Source organism: Rhipicephalus microplus, chromosome 2 (assembly GCF_043290135.1).
Source record: "Rhipicephalus microplus isolate Deutch F79 chromosome 2, USDA_Rmic, whole genome shotgun sequence".
Taxonomy (NCBI): Eukaryota; Metazoa; Arthropoda; class Arachnida; order Ixodida; family Ixodidae; genus Rhipicephalus; species Rhipicephalus microplus.
Window position 1 is genome coordinate 294330916 of NC_134701.1, and position 17917 is coordinate 294348832.

Sequence of the window (17917 nt, forward strand, 5' to 3'; positions counted from 1 at the left end):
ATGTGATATATATCATTTGTAGAACTTACGAAACACACACTTGTGGCACATATCTGCATGTACTACTTGGAGCTTCACAATTGCAATTGTTCTGACTTCTTGACAGATGCCTCAAGTCTCACACTTCTGTGTAGTTTGCAGCAGTGAGCCCATCTTTTTTGGATGCCAGCCTACTGCATCTTGATACAAGCATCTTCACCGGAGAAGCTTACGGGATGCTTGGAATCGTTTAACACCTCAAACAATTAAAACTACAGAAGGCAGTAATTTACAAAGATTCATTAAGTGTGGTGAAAGCTCCGAAAACTCCTAAAGAGCATAAAAACCCCATCCTTGTTTCACTTTACTCACTATTATGCCCAATCTGCACAATCAAACAACATATCATAGTGTGCTGGGTGCCAGGGCACCGCGCTATCAAAGGTAATGTGATGGCAGACCAGCTAGCTAGATCCATCCGTGGAAACACTGCCAATAAATCCATAGCCATCTCCATGCATGACCTCAAACCTTTCGTTAAAAATCAGCTCAGACCTTGTTGGCTAAGCACATGAAAGAGCCACACACAAAATAAACTACTCGTTATGAAGCCACACCTACGAAATTGGCCGCCGAACGACTCTGCGATTACCTTGCCATAATTTATTGCTCTGTGTATCTGCATTATCTTTCAAGTGGTGAACCTAGCGTCTCTTTATGTTCTGACAGTTTTTTCCAAAATGCTACGAACATCTATGCTTTGAAACACTTTTTTAAGAGCTCGTTTTGCAGAAATTCCAGTGTCAGCGTCGTTGGTTGTGAGCAAAAAATCATCATCTTGTGCATGATCAAAAAATCAAGGGGGATGCAAATAAACTAAATGATAAAGGATGATAGATCTGAGTGAGGATCGAACCCAGGTCGTCTGCATGGCAAGCAAGTGTTCTTCCACTGAACCACGCATCTGCTTGAAAAAAACAGTGAATGTAACTTTCTCTGCTTGGAAATGCAATGAAAGTAACTTTCATGCTTTACAAACACACCCGTCCTGTATGCATGCGTCACAATGCAACATGTAATACTGCAGTAATAATGCATGGTATAAGCATAGATTGCGATCGGGTGTCAGAACATATGATTATCATATTGACTTCATGGTTTAAAGCCGGCCACCCACTACAGAAGGCACACATGTTACTGCACATTTTCCATTAAGGCCACGTAGGTGGTGCATAGCAAGTTTAAGATTTTATGCGCTCGATTGCTACCTATTACGCAGAATGCAGTCCTACGGAAAAGCTTCACTGACGCAAGTCAGGATATATCATGTATTTTATTATGGAAGGCTTCCGTAAGTTCACGTGTTAGTGTTGTAGAACAAAATATTTGTATCGTGAAGCATCGGATCACAATGGCATGATTTGCAATGATCTGACAAGTGCGAAAACGTTTCTTTTCCTAGTGAGTTAGCATGCTCTTTTAGTAGTGTATTGATGCATGTAGCGGCCAGCCTGTCCGATGCAGCGGCAGATAGCGCTTGTCTGTCTCTTTTTTGGTCTGTATTTTGTGCATGCTAAAGAAGTTATAATATGAACTCCAATGATGTCGGCGTGAGATCCAGCAACTATTGCGTTCATGCATACAAACATGGTGCGAAGCCAGCACAAGTCCTCTTTCGCCGCTGGGACCACCAAAAAAAAAAGTGATAACAGCATGGGACGTGATCACGATGCATTGCATCGTGATCCCGTTCCATGGCCTGTCACTCATTTTGTGTAGCACAAGCATTTTCCAGCTTGGCATGCAAATGTGCATCACGATCACACTACCACACTTGGACTGCATAAGTGTCTACTCAACACGCGACGACCACCAGAGGTCCTTCGGGCAGGTCTTTAGGACCTACCGCTTCGATGCAGCTAACATCACCCTCCGGAGGCATTGTCAGCTGCCCTACACGTTTACAGTCATGGCCAAGTGTGATGACGAGGAGTGACACTGAATTTCAGGCATGTGGCCCACGAGAGTGGGATGTAGAGGAAGACAAAGATCGGAATAGAACAGCTGGCCCAGAACTGGGTGCCGTCTTTCTGTCTCTTATTTCTTACAGTAATTACATTCAAGCAATAGTGGGAAATCATAGATTTATTGTAGACTTTTGATAAGTGACAAAAAGCGTGAAGTTTTCTACAATACTACTAGAGGGAACTATGGCGCTAGTGTCTATGAGAGCTACAACGCACGGCGCTTCAGCCAGCATGGGAATGATGGGTAGTACACGAATTTTGTCGTCTTTGTTCTTTCGACTCCGTTTCGCTTCATGGTATCTGAATTTGTTCGGCCGCTTGACAAAGCTCGGCAAAAGTTCAACAGTCATGCTTTATTACTTTGACTTTTTAAGCTTCCGAATTCTCATTGTCTCCCATAGTTCACAATGGTCTGTTCTTTTATTTGAAACAATACCAAAACACAACAATAAACAAATTCATGAGAGCGTTCAAATTTGGGTAGTAACGATCATGTCCGTGATGGCTGCGCAATTGCAGCGCCAGAATCCCTCCCAGCTAATTTTAGGAAACTCTATAGCAGGTAGTACACTCCACGGATGGCTTTTCTCATCGCTACAATTTTGAATTGCACGTCTCGTGTGCAGTACTGTGACATTGTTACCAATTGAAATTTGCGACAGCTGCAGGCTAACCATTGCCAACACGCTGGCACTGGTGGTGTCTCTGGGGGCCTCATTGTTGACCATTGCTGGAAGGAACTCCCTGAGCCCAGGAATGATTGGCCTTGTGCTGTCCTACACCCTGGAGGTCAGTTGGATCATGCTTGCTCCACCTCATTTTGCATTTTGCTGGCTCATCAAAAGACATTTGCCTAATATTGTAGCTGCACATGCTGGCAACCTCACACTCGCTTTAAGTAGTACTGACATGATATCGTAAAAAAGGTGTTTTTCATTTCCTTGGTGTGCAGTGTTAACCTGAACGGAACAAGGTGTACTTATCTTAAAATTTTCATTGCTGAGCCTCAGCAAGCCATCCCCACTGCTATGAACATTAGTGTGACTAGTCCACTCAGCATCCCGCACCCAATCTAAATGATAGAAATCACGGTAGGGGTCACTCATCATTGTTTATGTGAACCACAAGCAGACTGCAGATCTGCTACTAGTACCGTATTTTCTCACATAATAAGCGCACTTTTTTTTTTTTCAGAAAATTCGGCTCGAAGTTAAGGGTGGGCCAATTACGCGGGGTGAAATTTTTGAAAATTTTTTAGACTTGGGTCTCGCGCTTCAAATCTGCCCATTTGTCAAGTAAAATGCGACTTTATCGTTTATCAATTAATTCAGCATAAAGCAAACATAACTATGTACTATTTAGTGGACAAACGAGAGCCATTAACTGCACACACACACACAGGTAAAATTCATTTACACAAAAGTCGTAGGTGTTTCTCCTTTTTCTTATTCGGAGTCCGAGTCGGAGAGCACACATTCATTCTCGCTGAGCGACGATTTGTTTTTGGTGTCCGAATCATCCGCACCCCACACACATATAATCCTCACTCGCATCCAGTGCATTCGAGATACCCGTCTTCTTAAAGCTTTTCCTGACAACTTCATTGGAGATCGCCTGCCACACTTCTACGGTCCAAGCACACAGCATTTCCACAGGCGGCGTCTTAATCTTACCACCTGGATTCAGCTGGTGTTGTCCTCCAGCCATCCAGGTGGTGTACAGCCTTCGAACATTGTCCTTGACAGGCTTATTCAAGGACACGTCCAAAGACTGCAGTATTAATGTGAGGTTGCCCGGAATCACTGCCAGGTCTGTGCTTTAGCTCCTCTCGTATGCAGTCTACTAGGTGCCGACGAAAACTGTCCAGGAGAGGCATGAATTGTAACAACAGACCACCCGGCCGCCGACCCCAGACTGTTTTCACCCAATCCGCCATGAGTTCCACGCTCATCCAGCCTTTTTCCTGGACTTTGACATAGATGCCTTGAGGGAAATTTTCCTTTGGGAGCATCCGCCAGCATTACGGTGCATCATTGTTTATCAGCGCCAGACGTTCTGACGATAACGCTCTGTGCACCTTTCTCCTCCACTGTCGTGTCCCAGGGCATATCAAAGCAAAGGGGGGGTCTGATCAGCCTTGCCAATCTGGGACAAAATGAAGTCTTTCTGCTGTCGGAGCTTTATAACGAAACGGTGGAACTCCATCTTGTTAGGAAGCGCAGCCACTATTTCAAAGAACACACACCACGTGAGGACAAAGTGGTGGAAGTCCACCACTTTGTCCTCATATGCTGCGGGCAAGCGCTGGCACAAGGTGGTCCGCTTTTGCAGTGCGAGGCCATGGCGCCACATGAAACGAGTTTTTCATCCGGAGCTGGCTTTGAACTCTTTTGCTCCCATGCGCTGTACTCTGGCTAATCTGTGCACTTCTGTTTGCGCAGTATCTAATGACACAGCACAGCCATCTTGTCCTAGCTCCCGTATATGCCGGACCAGTTGCTCTTCGAAGCTCGGATACCTGCCGGTTTTGACATTGCAGACAGCCCATCGTGTCTTCTTCGTCGCCTTAAGTTTTAGGGGCGAAGCTCCTTAGGGCGTGGGCTGTGCGTCCCCTGTAGCCTGTATGTAGCCACCTCTAGTTTAGTTCTTGCAGTGTTCACTAGATGGCGGTACCGTCCCCTGTATGTAGCCACCTCTAGTTTAGTTCTTGCAGTGTTCACCAGATGGCGGTATCGTCTCCTGTATGTAGCCACCTCTCGTTTAGTTCTTGTAGTGTTTACAAGATGGGGGTACTTGTAGCTGATGATGAAAAGATGCAAGATGTTATAAACTAGAAAGCGGTACTTGTAGTTGATGAAAGACGCGAGATCTTATAAAATAGGAATGATGTCACATATGGCGCGTGTCATTGGTTGAAGGCAATCGTTCGATTTAGTGCGGCGACGTACGCTAGGGGGAGCGTTGTAATAAAATCCGTTCGCTGTTGGCGCGCGCTCGGAGTCGCCGGATGGATAAGGCTGCACAGCGGAGAGAGCGCAAGGCGGCAGCAGCGCGCGCAAGGTGGCAGCAGCGCGCGCTCGCAGACAGAATCCCGATGTGCGAGCGCGCGAGGCAAGGGACATCGCAAGCCATCCATCGTCTAAGAACAAATAAAAGTTGATTTGTGTATATACACACACAGCGTTTCTCACGTCTTTACATGATGATCGAGATGATCGACTGGGCGAATTACACGGAAGATTCACAGTTTACCGATGAATCCCTCCGGAGCTTCGCCCATTCATCATCATTCACCCCGTGAATATGCCGTAATTTTTTTCTTCTTGATCTTTCCAGTACCGAATACTGGTTTCTCAAACAACGAATGCCTGCTTGCAGCCTGGTTGCTGTGCTCTGGCGCGTACTGCCCTGCCTTCAGTTTCAATCCAGTCATGCAGCTTGCGTACTTCCCCATGGTGGAACCAAACTTGAATACATGACCACAACATACGCACACCGCTTGCAAAATGGCCTTTCTTTCTTTTTCTCTGATGATGGTGATGACGATCGAGGCCCCGGGGTTGTACGCGTGACCTCCAAGGAGCACAGGGATTCGGGGGATATCAGTAATTGATGGAACAGCCGTTTTTTTTTTTTGTGCTCAAGGATGGTTTTTTTTTTTCAAGTTTTATTTCTAAAAACACGTTAGTTGTTAGGTCATTGCACTTCGATTTTTTTTTTATTTGCTCGTCGATTTGCCTTCATTTTTTTTTTTTTTCAGAGTATGTGGACTTTACCGCTGGGGGGTAGAATCATTTCTGATCACAGCCAAGTTTGGGGTGTGCTTGTGCGGAATAAAAAAAATCGAGCTTTCCGTGACCAAACTAGGGGTGTGCCTATTATGCGAGTGCGCCGATTATGCGAGTAAATACAATACATGGTGAGTTGCTGTCTGCCATGACACGTCACTGAGAAGTCGCTTCCTTGATATCGAAACCAGAAAAACTGAAAGTTTTCATGCGCTATCAGACGTATATTCGCTGCATTCTCAGGCGCCACAGTACTGTTTTAGAATTCTTGGTACTAGGGCTTTTATTTAGAGCAATAATCTGAAAATATTTAAAATTTGTGTCAGTGCTCCTTTAACATCAGATAATTTTTACATTTATGCTAGGGATGTGTGAATTTTAAAAGTGGACATGAATGCTAATCCAATAATATCTAAATAGATCCGAATATCCAGATAGCTGGCCAACTGTTTCCAGAGAAGCCCTAGAGTAGCAATCTAACCATTTCCAAAAGATCATGAGAATGCCATAGTGATTTATTTCAAAGAAATATTCACAAGCTTAGCTAAGAGATATTACTTTTAACTTTAACTGACAAAAATATCGCAGTTATGTAAAATGAGGTAGGCTCATATACAGTGAAAGAGACATGACATTTAAACAATGTGTCATGAGCCGATATTGAAACCATTCTTTTGATAATCCTAATGGTTTGATGACACTTTGTCTTAGTGTGCATCTGGCATTTTAAGCAAAGATGCCTTTATTTGTTTATTAGTATCTACCATCGATAATCCCATCTGTAGGAGTCCGATCCGATTGTTCTCGATTGGGGGTTCACGAAGCGATTTTTGGAGGGTTCCCAAAACCCATCATTGAACAAGCGGTTTTTGGAAACAACTCCTTTGGACTTTTCAGTGTGCTTGAGCATTTAAAACTTTTTGCACTGCTGTGGAGCTAACATTTTGCTTTTTCATGAGCTGTTTGTAAAGCTATTGTTAGAGTTTTCTACGACATGTGCCCACCAGCATACATCTTCTTGGCTTGCATATTTAAAGTGCTAAGCACATCTGGAAAGAGGTTTAATGTGGCTGCAGACTGCACATTGTATTTACAAGCTGTTGAGATCAAATTGGCGGGATACTTTAGTTTGACCATTCTTTCCCATGTCAGGCATGCGCCCCTCCTCCTTTTTCTCTCACTGCAATCATTGGTTCACGAGAGGGCTGACAACTACTGGCGTAGGCGACATGCATTGTGGTAAATAAACGACTAGAGCCAGACAAATGACTTTACGTTGTTCCAAAATTTGTTTCTTTCGGGGTTTTTTCACCAGTGTTGCTTATTCAAAAAATATTTCTATCAAGCTTTGTATTTTTGAACATGACCAATTTCATTCAAATAACAAATCTAATAGGACGTCTTTTAATTTGTCATTCAAAATTTTTGGAACATTTGCACGCTCCTTATTCGTCCCTGGTGATTGTCTTTTTATCTAACAGTGACCTTCCTGTAGTTGCAAAAGTTTGTGTGTCACCAGAGCACCATTTATTGCAGGTGTCAAATGCTGCATCGTACACATTCCGAATGTTTGCTCTGCTTGAGACTAGCCTGGTTGCTGTGGAACGAATCAAGGAATACATTGGGCTGACTGAAGAGGTTTGTCATTCTCTGTCTCTCAATTGTGCTGTTATAAAAATCAACAGTTCCTTTTCTGCACCAAGAAAAACATTCGCCGATGATTATTACACTCTCTAGTGCAAATTCTAAGTGCAGCTTCATGTTAAGACCACGCAAACTGGGTTTGAAGTTTTGGCCATCCGCAGTTGCCACAGTAACTGCCAGCAGCCAAGTGCCATGCACAAAACACCAACAGCTTCAATGACGGCAATTGAAGCCAGACGCAGTCAGCCCTGTATGCGCTCTCTTCTCCTCGATTTAAAGGACTCATGTCTCTCCTTTTCTTCTGCGATTTATCTTGGCAAGAAGTTTTGAGTGGGCAGAAGTTGAAAGTATGGTAATAAATGTAGTTACAGAGCTACTAGCTGCATCAGAGTGCTGTGCATTAACAGCAATACCAGCTGCATTGACGTGCACCACATCTGTGTCTTGGAGCCCACCAGGTAATTGCAAAAATATTTACGAAAAAGATCCTGCTGCTGCGCCTTTGACAACTTCCTTCTGCTAAGCAAGCTTTCTGCTAAACCGATGCAGTTCAAATGGTTAGCATTCAAATGGTTAACAGTATAAAGGCGGCTCATCCACCCTTCCGTTTGCGACTGTCACCGTTGTGCATTATAGCAGCTACTCTTCGGAGAAATCAGAATGAGTAGTAGTGTTATCCCTACAACAACCTGGCTACTTGAAGTGTGTCACGAATTTGGATGGTTTCGTGTGGTGGATCAAGACAAGACTCGAATAAATAACCCAACACACTTAATAAGCACACACACATAGCGCTCTAGAATATAAAAATTGTATGAAAAAGGAAGAGAATCGTTTCAAACAAACCCCAGAGAGAGAGAGAGAATGAGAAAGAAAAGGCCGGGAGGCAGATATTAGCATCTGGTTTGCTACCCAGCACTGGGGGCGGGGAAGTAGGGGCAAGAAAGAGGGGGTAGATAAAGAAAAAAAAAACGCACGCGCACTCATAAAAAAAAACGAAAACACACACAGGAAGGGCGTCCGGCTACAACCGTTCAGTAAGGCCGGTCGATTGCAAAAAGTGCAGTAGCGCCCTCGGGGCCCTCTTCTGTGAAGTCGCATCCTGACGATACTGCAAAATTCCCTGCTCCGACAGAGGTTGATCATCTAATTTGTTGAGTTCCTTGCGAAGGCAAACCCCAATTTTATACTACTAACTAGATTGTGCTGATCTTAGAATAGTTCTTCTATACTAAACTTCTAGTAGCTGACAGGTTTTGTGGCTCTCACTTGACATATAAGAGATGTTCATGGGCAAAGTCTAGGATTAGTTGTGTTGCGTCTTTGTTGGAGTTCTTGACGTTCTCGACGAACACCGCCATCTCTGCCACTGCCAGAGTCATTTGTTGTTGTCGTCCACTCACGTCATTGCTGACGTGGCAGAGGCCTTTGAGGTTAGGCCTAGAGGTGGCATGCAATACTTGGTGCTGCAAGCTGACGTGGCTCTCCAGTGACTGTCTTCCGGGACTTACTTCGAAGGTTTGGGCAAGCAATGTCGGGGATTGTTGTGCGTGGTAGCTGCATCCTGAGCAGCCTCCCTCGAAGCAGGTCGAGGTCTCCGGCCACCTCTCAAGACACTTGCGTCACAGGCTGTTGAGTCAACTTCCTGCTGCTTCCATCGCCAGTGCACTTTTGTTGGCGAGATGACCTTCTTCTTCCAAGCCGACATCGACAATGCTGTCGCAGCGCTGCCCGCGTCCCGGTCACAGATCGAGTTAAGCCCCCGGGCACTGTATCAAAGGTGTGTGGTCTTGCGGCCTTTCAAATCTTCTCTGGACTTCGCCGTTGTCCTTATGCTTCTTGTGGAAGAGTCTTGTCTTCACAGTTGTGTCGTTCTTAGGCTTGGCAGGCTAGGCGTCAGGCAACATGGGTTGAGAAGTAATGTTATTCTTCTCACAAACATTGGGCGCATGAGCGAGTGCGTGTGCTACACACCTTTCTTTTTTTTTTCTACTGTAGTGAACGGGATTGTTACATCGCCGCAGCAGGGATTCCCATTGCACCGGCCATCGGCGTGTGTCTGTGGTACTTCCACTCCTCTTGGCTAAAGTTCGCCGCAGGGCTTGTGTATGCAGTAGCCGTTACTGCAGTTTCGAGCCATTGCTTGCTGGCAGCCTCTGTGACAGCATTTGCAATGGATGTAAGTCAGCGCTGACTACTGCCATGGTTCGTTCATGTGGTGTTAGCCATGCTCAGAAACTGACTCGTTCTATCACAACCCTGGCCTTTCATTGGGCACAAAATATAGAGGTGGTTATTTGAAGTCTGAACATAGTAAGACACCGCTTGGAAACCCATCTCATTTGAATTGCTCTGCGCTATCGGAGTGGCAGTCATTCTCGCTAACATTACACAGCAACCCTATCCCACGGTTCATGTTGAGTCGCAACCCCGGTGAGGCCAGTAGTATTTTCATTGTCTTTCAACTAACGGTGTTTATTCACCTTAGTTAAATGTCACCCAACTTTAACTTATACACATCTGAAAAAACACCTCAGCCATGAAGCGATCCACACCACTGAAGCGATCCACACCACAACAAATGGCAAGCACACATCAAGGAATGATAGCTGGCTGCAGAACGAGTCCAGAGTGCAAAGGGCAGTGGGAGTCATGAAATACCTCCCCTCCAATGCAACCACTCTCGCCGCTGCGCACGTAAACATATCATAAAGTGCACAGTGAAATAGCCTCACCTCATAGCATCTTGTTCGAGTCATCTTGTGGGAATGCACATAGGACCCAGAAAGTTCTTGATCGAGCTATGATAAAATAGTTTCTTAAAGGTGTCTCGAACAATTTTTAAACACCTTTGTGGGTTGCACAGACTGATGGCTGGGCATAATTTTAGAACGGGTCAAAGCACTAAAGTGAGTCAATTTAATATATTAACATGATAGTGTTAAAGAGTTTATTTTGCGGAAATTCTTATGTCGGTGGCATCTGGTTTGGAGCTAACAAACAGCATTGGCCATAAGTTAAAATTCGATGTCAATGGAAATGACATCGAAATAAGAGCTGGAGGAGGTTTGCCTGTGGCACCGTTTCGGTCTTACTGAAAATGGCCTCTGGCTTTTTTCTGGCGAGATGTCCATATGAAAAGCTGCTTCTTGCTGGCATTCATGAGCTTTCAAATGTGTAGCACAATCCCAATGGTTGTTGAAATGGCACCGCTATCTCTCCCCTTCGAGGAGTCTTTTGTTTGCTGTACTTTTTATACTAATAGAAACAGGTGGTGTTATTAAAAAGTTATAATAAAGATGTAACTCGGAAACATGTTAGGGAATGCACATAGGACATAGAAAACAATAAGCTCACAAGGTTTACCACTTTCTGTAAGGGAATGCACATAGGACATAGGAAAAAATAAGCTCACAAGGTTTATGTAAGCTTGCCTATGTAAGCTTGCCTATGTGTAAGCTTGCCTATGTGTAAGCTTGCCTATGGACCCTCCCGTGTACTCCCCGGTTTGTACGTGTTTCGGTATTCAAGAGGAGAATGTCCTTCACCTCGGCAGATTTTTTGTTTCGCGCTGTTTTTCTAGAAGTGCTGAAGATGTGGGTGCGACATTGTTTTTTTTTATTAACAACTTGTTATTACTGTGGTAACAGTGCAATCGCTGCGCCTGATGAAACAGACAAAAGTGGTGCACAGGTTTTCCCTACGTGGGAGCTTTCAGCTTATTCTTTTGCCACACCTCTGAATTGCTGCTGCCAGGAAAATTCGCCCATGTGACCCCAGTGAAAATAGAGTTGTGGGTACACATTTCTGTCTATATATTTTGAATTCACTAAGTCGAATAACTTCATACTGCATGCTTCGATCGCTGTCATTTTTGTTGCATTATTCTGTTTATGCAACTCATTAGTAAGAAAATGGGCACGTGAATAGTGTTGAAGCAGCCCTTTAACAGTGTAGTACTTTTACTTACTATGGTACCCTGTAATTGAAAGCATTATCTTGCCAATTTTTTTAGCTGCTCCGAAACGCTATTTTTTTCTGCTCTAAAATGTGCTCCGAAAGTGATCCTCGATAAAGCTAAACTATACATGCAACGAGAAACTTGATCTCGTTTTTGTAGTTTCTGATAAATCTTTTTGTTATTCACTATCAAAAAGCTTTAAGAGTGGCTTTGTGCAAGAGAAAGTCTTTCTTTATGCACTTTGAAATCCAGCAATACAGTGCCTGAATTTCTCCTAAAACTGTTCTTTCGAGAACAAGTTGAATGTCTTTCTGCAGTTTGTGCTCAGTATAATTGCATTTGACCATCAAGATGACTGGATTATTTGTTTTAGGAACAGAGTGAAGTAACTGGATGCAAAACTGACATGTGGAGGATGACATTGCTAGGGATAGGTGAATAAGTATGCAGAGGCAGATAGCATAGGAGCAAGAAGCTGTGTTGGTGTCCATCATTGCCTTCAGTAATTAATCTTCCTGTTTCTTTAGATGCGCCGGTTTGCTTTTGGTACGATCATGAGAACATCATGTCACTACTGTGTGCACATGGCACATCCCATAGTGGTGGCAGTAAATTTTCAGTTTAAGAATGCCAATGGCCATTCTCCCCTCTGCTGACATCAATGGTCTCTTCGTGTACATAATTTGTCAAGATAGAAGTGACTGATTATGAGCTCACTTTAAAATCTAACTGTGAATTTTGTGCTCCCTATAGTGCTATAAAGAATTAGTGCCCACCAGCAGCTTTGACTACGTGTTCAAAATGCTTTGTGTTCATCAGTGTTGATCGGCTCTTTTAAGTCAAATCCCAGAAGGGCGCTTTATTTGCTCCGTAAAAAAATACTGGGAGCACTGTGCGAGGCACCATTTTGAAAGTGCTTGACTGCACATATGTAATGGCGAATTCCACTCGTAGATCCGCAGCAGCCGCCGAAATCCTGGAGCGACCACTCAGATTGCGTTAAGCCATATCTGCAAGTGGAACACGTGAATGCCCCACTTGAGGTCGCTTGGAAGCTGTTCCCGCATATGTCACTAAACCCATGCCAGAAACTTCCTCGATGTAGCCGATTAACTTTGGCCGTGCACACGGCGGGCCAGCAAACATTTCCTTATACATCATTCCATATAGCACATACAGCTCGTCATCCTCAATGCTGCTACTTATGCTATTGCTGTCGCTGAAAGTGAGAAGCAAACCAGCAGCAGCACGTCCAGCAGAGTCAAATGAGGCCATTTTAGGAATGTTAACAAGTGCATAGGAAGACTAGACATCGTCTCATAAAAAAAAAAAATCTTGCTGAAGACAGTCTAGCTGCCCAATTGTACTGGAAATGGCAGCACGCATTCTCTGAATTCGGCCGAAATGCGTCTGGCAAGACGGAGCATGCAGAATGCTCTGTCGTGGAGTGGGTTGTCTGAATCTGTCAGTGGAAAATGCGTACTTGCTCTGAATCTACCAGCAAAATGCAGATTCTCGGCTGTGGAGCAAGAAAGCTTGCTCCCGATCGACCAGTGGAATTCGCTATTTGAACAGGGCCACCTTTTGAACGTCATGATACCGTCTGACACATTGGCCTGCTTAGTTTACCCTGAATGAATGCATAGCAGAAAAGGATGTGCTACACATGCAGGCTCCATGGAGAAATGCAGACTCACAGCCTGATGCCGACTGGCCGGCCAGAGGGAACATTGCCTACTCAAACTACAGCGCAGCGTACAGGGACAATCTCGCCCTTGTTCTCAAGGGAATAAACATCAAAATCTACGATGGTCAGAAGGTGAATCTTCTTACACCATTTTTGGGGGAGGCTGCTCTTTGAACTCTTGAGTGGTTTCGATTGAACTTGTTGAAATTAAACGTGAATACTTGTGTGTTAATTTCAAATGTGCAATTATCTTTCGTGTACAGTGTGTAGTTTTTAAAATATGAAGCATTTCACATGCTGTTTTGGGAGCTTGACTGTTGCCTAAACTGGGAGAATAACAGGATATGTCAGCATATCACATTATTCTTAAAAGAGAATTGTTCACAATAAAACAGCAATAGCTGTCCTTCATCAACTTGAATAAAAGAATGAAAGTTATGGTATGTTGAATGTTTGTGAGCCGATCATCAATCCGTACATTCCTCATAGCAATCGCTAGTGATCGCTGTCGGAGTCATCAGCCTCTCATTAACTGCAATGCAGTAACTGCAATGACTACTGCAATGCTCATTTATGACAATTTATGACCACTGAGTACACACTCGAATGGTGACATCACTGGCAGAAACAGCGAAGTGATTACTTATCACTAATGGCGCGGTCGTACCATATTTTGCTCACAAAAACTTATTCACCCTTTCAATGACTTTTTGTTGGATACCCATAATGCAATGTTATTGAAAAGTGCAAGCTACACAGCAAAGATATCACTAGTGATCACAACTATTTCAATTCTATTGCTGCTTGCAACAGTACCCACATAGCCACTCAGTCACATTTTTTTACCAGTGTTGATTTTTGCAGCGATGGTCACACTAGAGAATGTGATCACTGGTGACTCAATCACTCATTCTTAATTCTATGCATCCTGATAAAGTTCCCCTTAAATTCACTTCTGAGCTATTCCCTCCACGCACTTTCGAAAATTCTGGGTTGCCTTGAAATTGAAAAGTAATCAAGAACATTTTTGGATTAAATTAGCTGGCAATTGGATTAAATTTGCTAGCAGTTGGAATAATTTCAGTGACGTTTGAATTAAAATGATTAGCACTTGGATTAATTTGAGTGGTGACTGGATTAAATTGACTGGCACCTCAATTATTTTGGCTTGTGCTTGGATGAAACTGAGTGGGAACACCTATAGTATTTATCGACAAATGGCGTTGTTTTGTTCTTTTAGCTTGCACGGGTATAAGTTTGTCTATGCAGTGCTTGTCTCCATAAATAACCAATGGCTTCTGCCTCGAGCACCTGAAAATCACCAAATGGTTGTTACAAATAATTGAGGATGGATGTATCATATGGGTGGCAGTAATCTGTAACATTAGCATACACACAGGATCTTGTGCAGACAAAGGTGCCTCCCATTACTTTTCATGGAAGTCAATATCTGGTCAAATAAGCCATTTTTATTTGGTATACTATTACCATTCACTTAACCAAAGATTAAATCTGAATTCAACAATGGCTGCGATGTAACGGTAGCTCTCGTGCAATCTTTAACCATTTGTCTGGCCAGATGTAGCTGTCTTGTCGCACCTGCTGTGCTACCTCTGCCGGTCCATTCCATTTAGGTTACATCTTTCCTACGTGTCCTGTCTTAAAAACCAGTACTTGCTCCCCCACGTCAAACTCTTTAGGCCTGGCTCAAAAATTGTGCTTCTGAGTATACATCTGTTGTATTTGATCTGCGCACCCGTCAACTGTGCAAGCTGCTTCTGCCATTCGAGCACGTGACTCCGTCGAATAAGCAGTCGCAGATTTATTAGGCCTACTGAAGGTTGCCAATCTCCCGTCCAGCTTTTCTGCAATACGTTTAATGGTCCTTGGGCGATACGACCGTACATTAGCTCGAATGGTGGCACGCCTGTCATCTCATGAGGGATCTCACGATACGCCCACAGAACACATGGTATGTAATAACGGTCTCAATCTCATGCATGATCGTGGATGACATGTTTCAGCATCGCCTTAAATGTTCCGTTCCACCTTTCTACTAGGCCAATACTCTGCAGGTGTTCCGGTGTTGAAAAGTGTACCTCCACTCCTAGCCTTTCTGTCAGCTATATAGTTAACGCTGCTGTAAAATTAGTTCCCCGGTCACTGCATACGAGTTCTGGGACACCACACCATGAGAAGATATCCAACAACACCTGATAAGTTGTGCTCGTAGTCAAAGCTCAAAAGTGGGATGACCTCAGACCTCCTCGTGCATAAGTCAATCATGCACAAAGCCAACCGTTGGCCAGGTGATGATACAAGTTCCATACGACCGTTACAGTCAAGGTACACTACTTGGAAGGGTGTTTGGGGTAGTGTGAGGGTAGCGATTGGCACTCGACCGGCCACCTTTCTACTCGCAAATTTCTGGCAAGTATGGCAAGAATGACAATGCTTCTTGATGTCCGACATCATTGTCGGCCAAAAAAAGACACTACGAACGCGCTCTTTCATTTTTTTTTCCTGAACAAGCTCACCAAAAGGTGCATCAGGAGCAAGTGCCAGCACTTCTTTGCGGCATGCTTCAGGTAATGCAAGTCAGTCACACTGCCTCCCGTTCAAGCTTTCCCAGTGGAACAACAAGCCCCCCTCTATGAACATTCCATGTGTTCCCTCACGTGCCTGCTCCCACGGCAAATGCCATGAGCTGACCTCTCATTGATCTTTTGCGAGCAGATCATTATATGCTTCATTAGCCATTACTTGTTCTTCTGTCAAACAAACTGCTTGAGATTCCATTGGATCTGGCTGGTGCTCCAGCTTCTCCTTAACACAGTTCTCATCGTCACAATTCATTTCCTCAACAGCATTATGCTCCACTCTCACTATCTGAACCGCCAATTCCCGCGATTCTCTTCGCGTCTTTCTAAAGTTTTCCTGCGTGTTTGGTGTAAGTAGGGCATCTGCTCCTTCTGCAAGTTCATTGGTGACCACGTACAGTTCCATCAGCTCTGAAGCTGAGCCTCCACCCGGGATGTGCAGTGCTAATGGGACATACATTAGGTCAGCTGAAACAGCGTCCCTAAATGCTCCTCTCAAGCGTAATTGGCCTACTCCCAGAAATTTCACTGTTTGTGGCACTAACTTTCGCCTGATCATTGTAATATCCGACCATAAATCTAGGCACGCGTTGAACTTGCGACCTGCACTTATCCATTCTATCTATGTTAACCTTGACATTCCAGCACCACAGTGCCCAGGCATTAAAGGCAACTCCGGCGATTTTCTGACCATGTCAGGATAATGGTACTTTTGTGTTCCTTAGACACTCTTCTCACATGCGCAATAACTGAACTGCTCGAAAAATTCGAAAATAATTTTTAATTATCGAAAGACCACAATACCGAAACCGAAACCCAACCAAGTGCGCTACTACATGCGACGTAAAGATTTGCCTGACGCTGCACGAACCTGCCTGACTGCACATAATGCCCGCCAGACGGCACTACCTGTCAATGCTGTCCGCGGCAATCAACCTAAACGCTTACACTGTTATGGTGAATATATGGCAAATCGTGTGTGGCTCACAACTCAACACCACTTAGCACCTATCGCACGCCCACCAACAGGAAAAAAGAAATCGCACACTCAACCGAGGAAGCGCCGGCCAAACCCACACAATTTATAGTAGATAAGCACACGCTGCAGTGGCGCATCAGTTTGTCACTTCCGCCTGGCAAAACTCAGCATCACGCACCAAATGTTGCCATTAATTCTGGCAAGCAAGTTGAGTGTTTCGAGGCAAGCTATAAAATTCTTTTGAAAAGAATCTGCGAAACTCTCAAACTTGCAATTTGACATGAATAGCGCAAATGTGCAAATGAACATACCCAGTGAATTTTATTGCAATCCACTGACCTCGAAAAATTGCCGGAGTTGGCTTTTAAGCTTTCCTTCACCAATTCACATGCCCCCCTCGCGGCGAGTCTCTCTGGAGACGAACGGCCTTGTCCCTCTTGCGCTGCCAGCCGTGTCATTTGCGAGCACTGCCAATGATAGTGTACGCTCTCCCCGCAAACATAGCGTCGGAAGCCCGTTGTCTGGTTTCGTTGAGCTTGTCTATCTGACGATGAGCGATTGAACGCATCACCATTCTTCGAACGTCCAGCAGCTGGATTTCGCCCCGCCGCGGTGGTCTAGTGGCTAAGGTACTCGGCTGCTGACCCGCAGGGCGCGGGTTCGAATCCCGGCCGCGGCGGCTGCATTTCCGATGGAGGCGGAAATGTTGTAGGCCCGTGTGCTCAGATTTGGGTGCACGTTAAAGAACCCCAGGTGGTCAAAATTTCCGGAGCCCTCCACTACGGCGTCTCTCATAATCATATAGTGGTTTTGGGACGTTAAACCCCACATATCAATCAAGCAGCTGGATTTCGTGGCTTTCTATGTCTCGTGCTCTCATCATATTTCTGTGCCAACTTCGCGAGGTCATGAAGTCTTAGCCATTCTGCTGTCTCATGCTGAAGCACGTATGTGCGCATGTCCTCACGCATCAGCTGCTTGACTCGGTCTGAAATGAGCAACGCCCGCAGCTCCTGAACACTGCTAATTTCTCTACTGCAGAGATAATAATCAAGCAAAATCTCGAGTCTCGTGGTGAACTGTCCCCATGTCTTCTCTCCTTTCCGACAGGCATAAAGGCGGCGTTTGTACTCCTCATAAGAGAGATCCAGTTCATGCAGGATCAGATCACGAACTTCCTCGTATGAGAGTACTCGATTCTCAGCTCAATTTGCCACCAATATACAGCTGTTTTCGTTCGGAAATGGCACAA

General features: G+C 44.6%; 1 protein-coding gene across 6 annotated transcripts in view; it reads left to right on the forward strand.

The window, feature by feature from the left end:
• Positions 1-17917, forward strand: part of LOC119178251 (multidrug resistance-associated protein 1) — a 303221-nt gene that overhangs the window by 257323 nt on the left and 27981 nt on the right. For 5 of the 6 annotated variants that reach the window (XM_037429456.2, XM_075882283.1, XM_037429448.2 and 2 more), the window contains 3 exons: positions 2669-2795; positions 7331-7432; positions 13072-13218. In XM_037429456.2, coding sequence (XP_037285353.1) covers positions 2669-2795; positions 7331-7432; positions 13072-13218 — 376 coding nt within the window. The remainder of the gene's footprint in view (positions 1-2668; positions 2796-7330; positions 7433-13071; positions 13219-17917) is intronic. The other variant, XM_075882282.1, reaches the window with a different exon arrangement.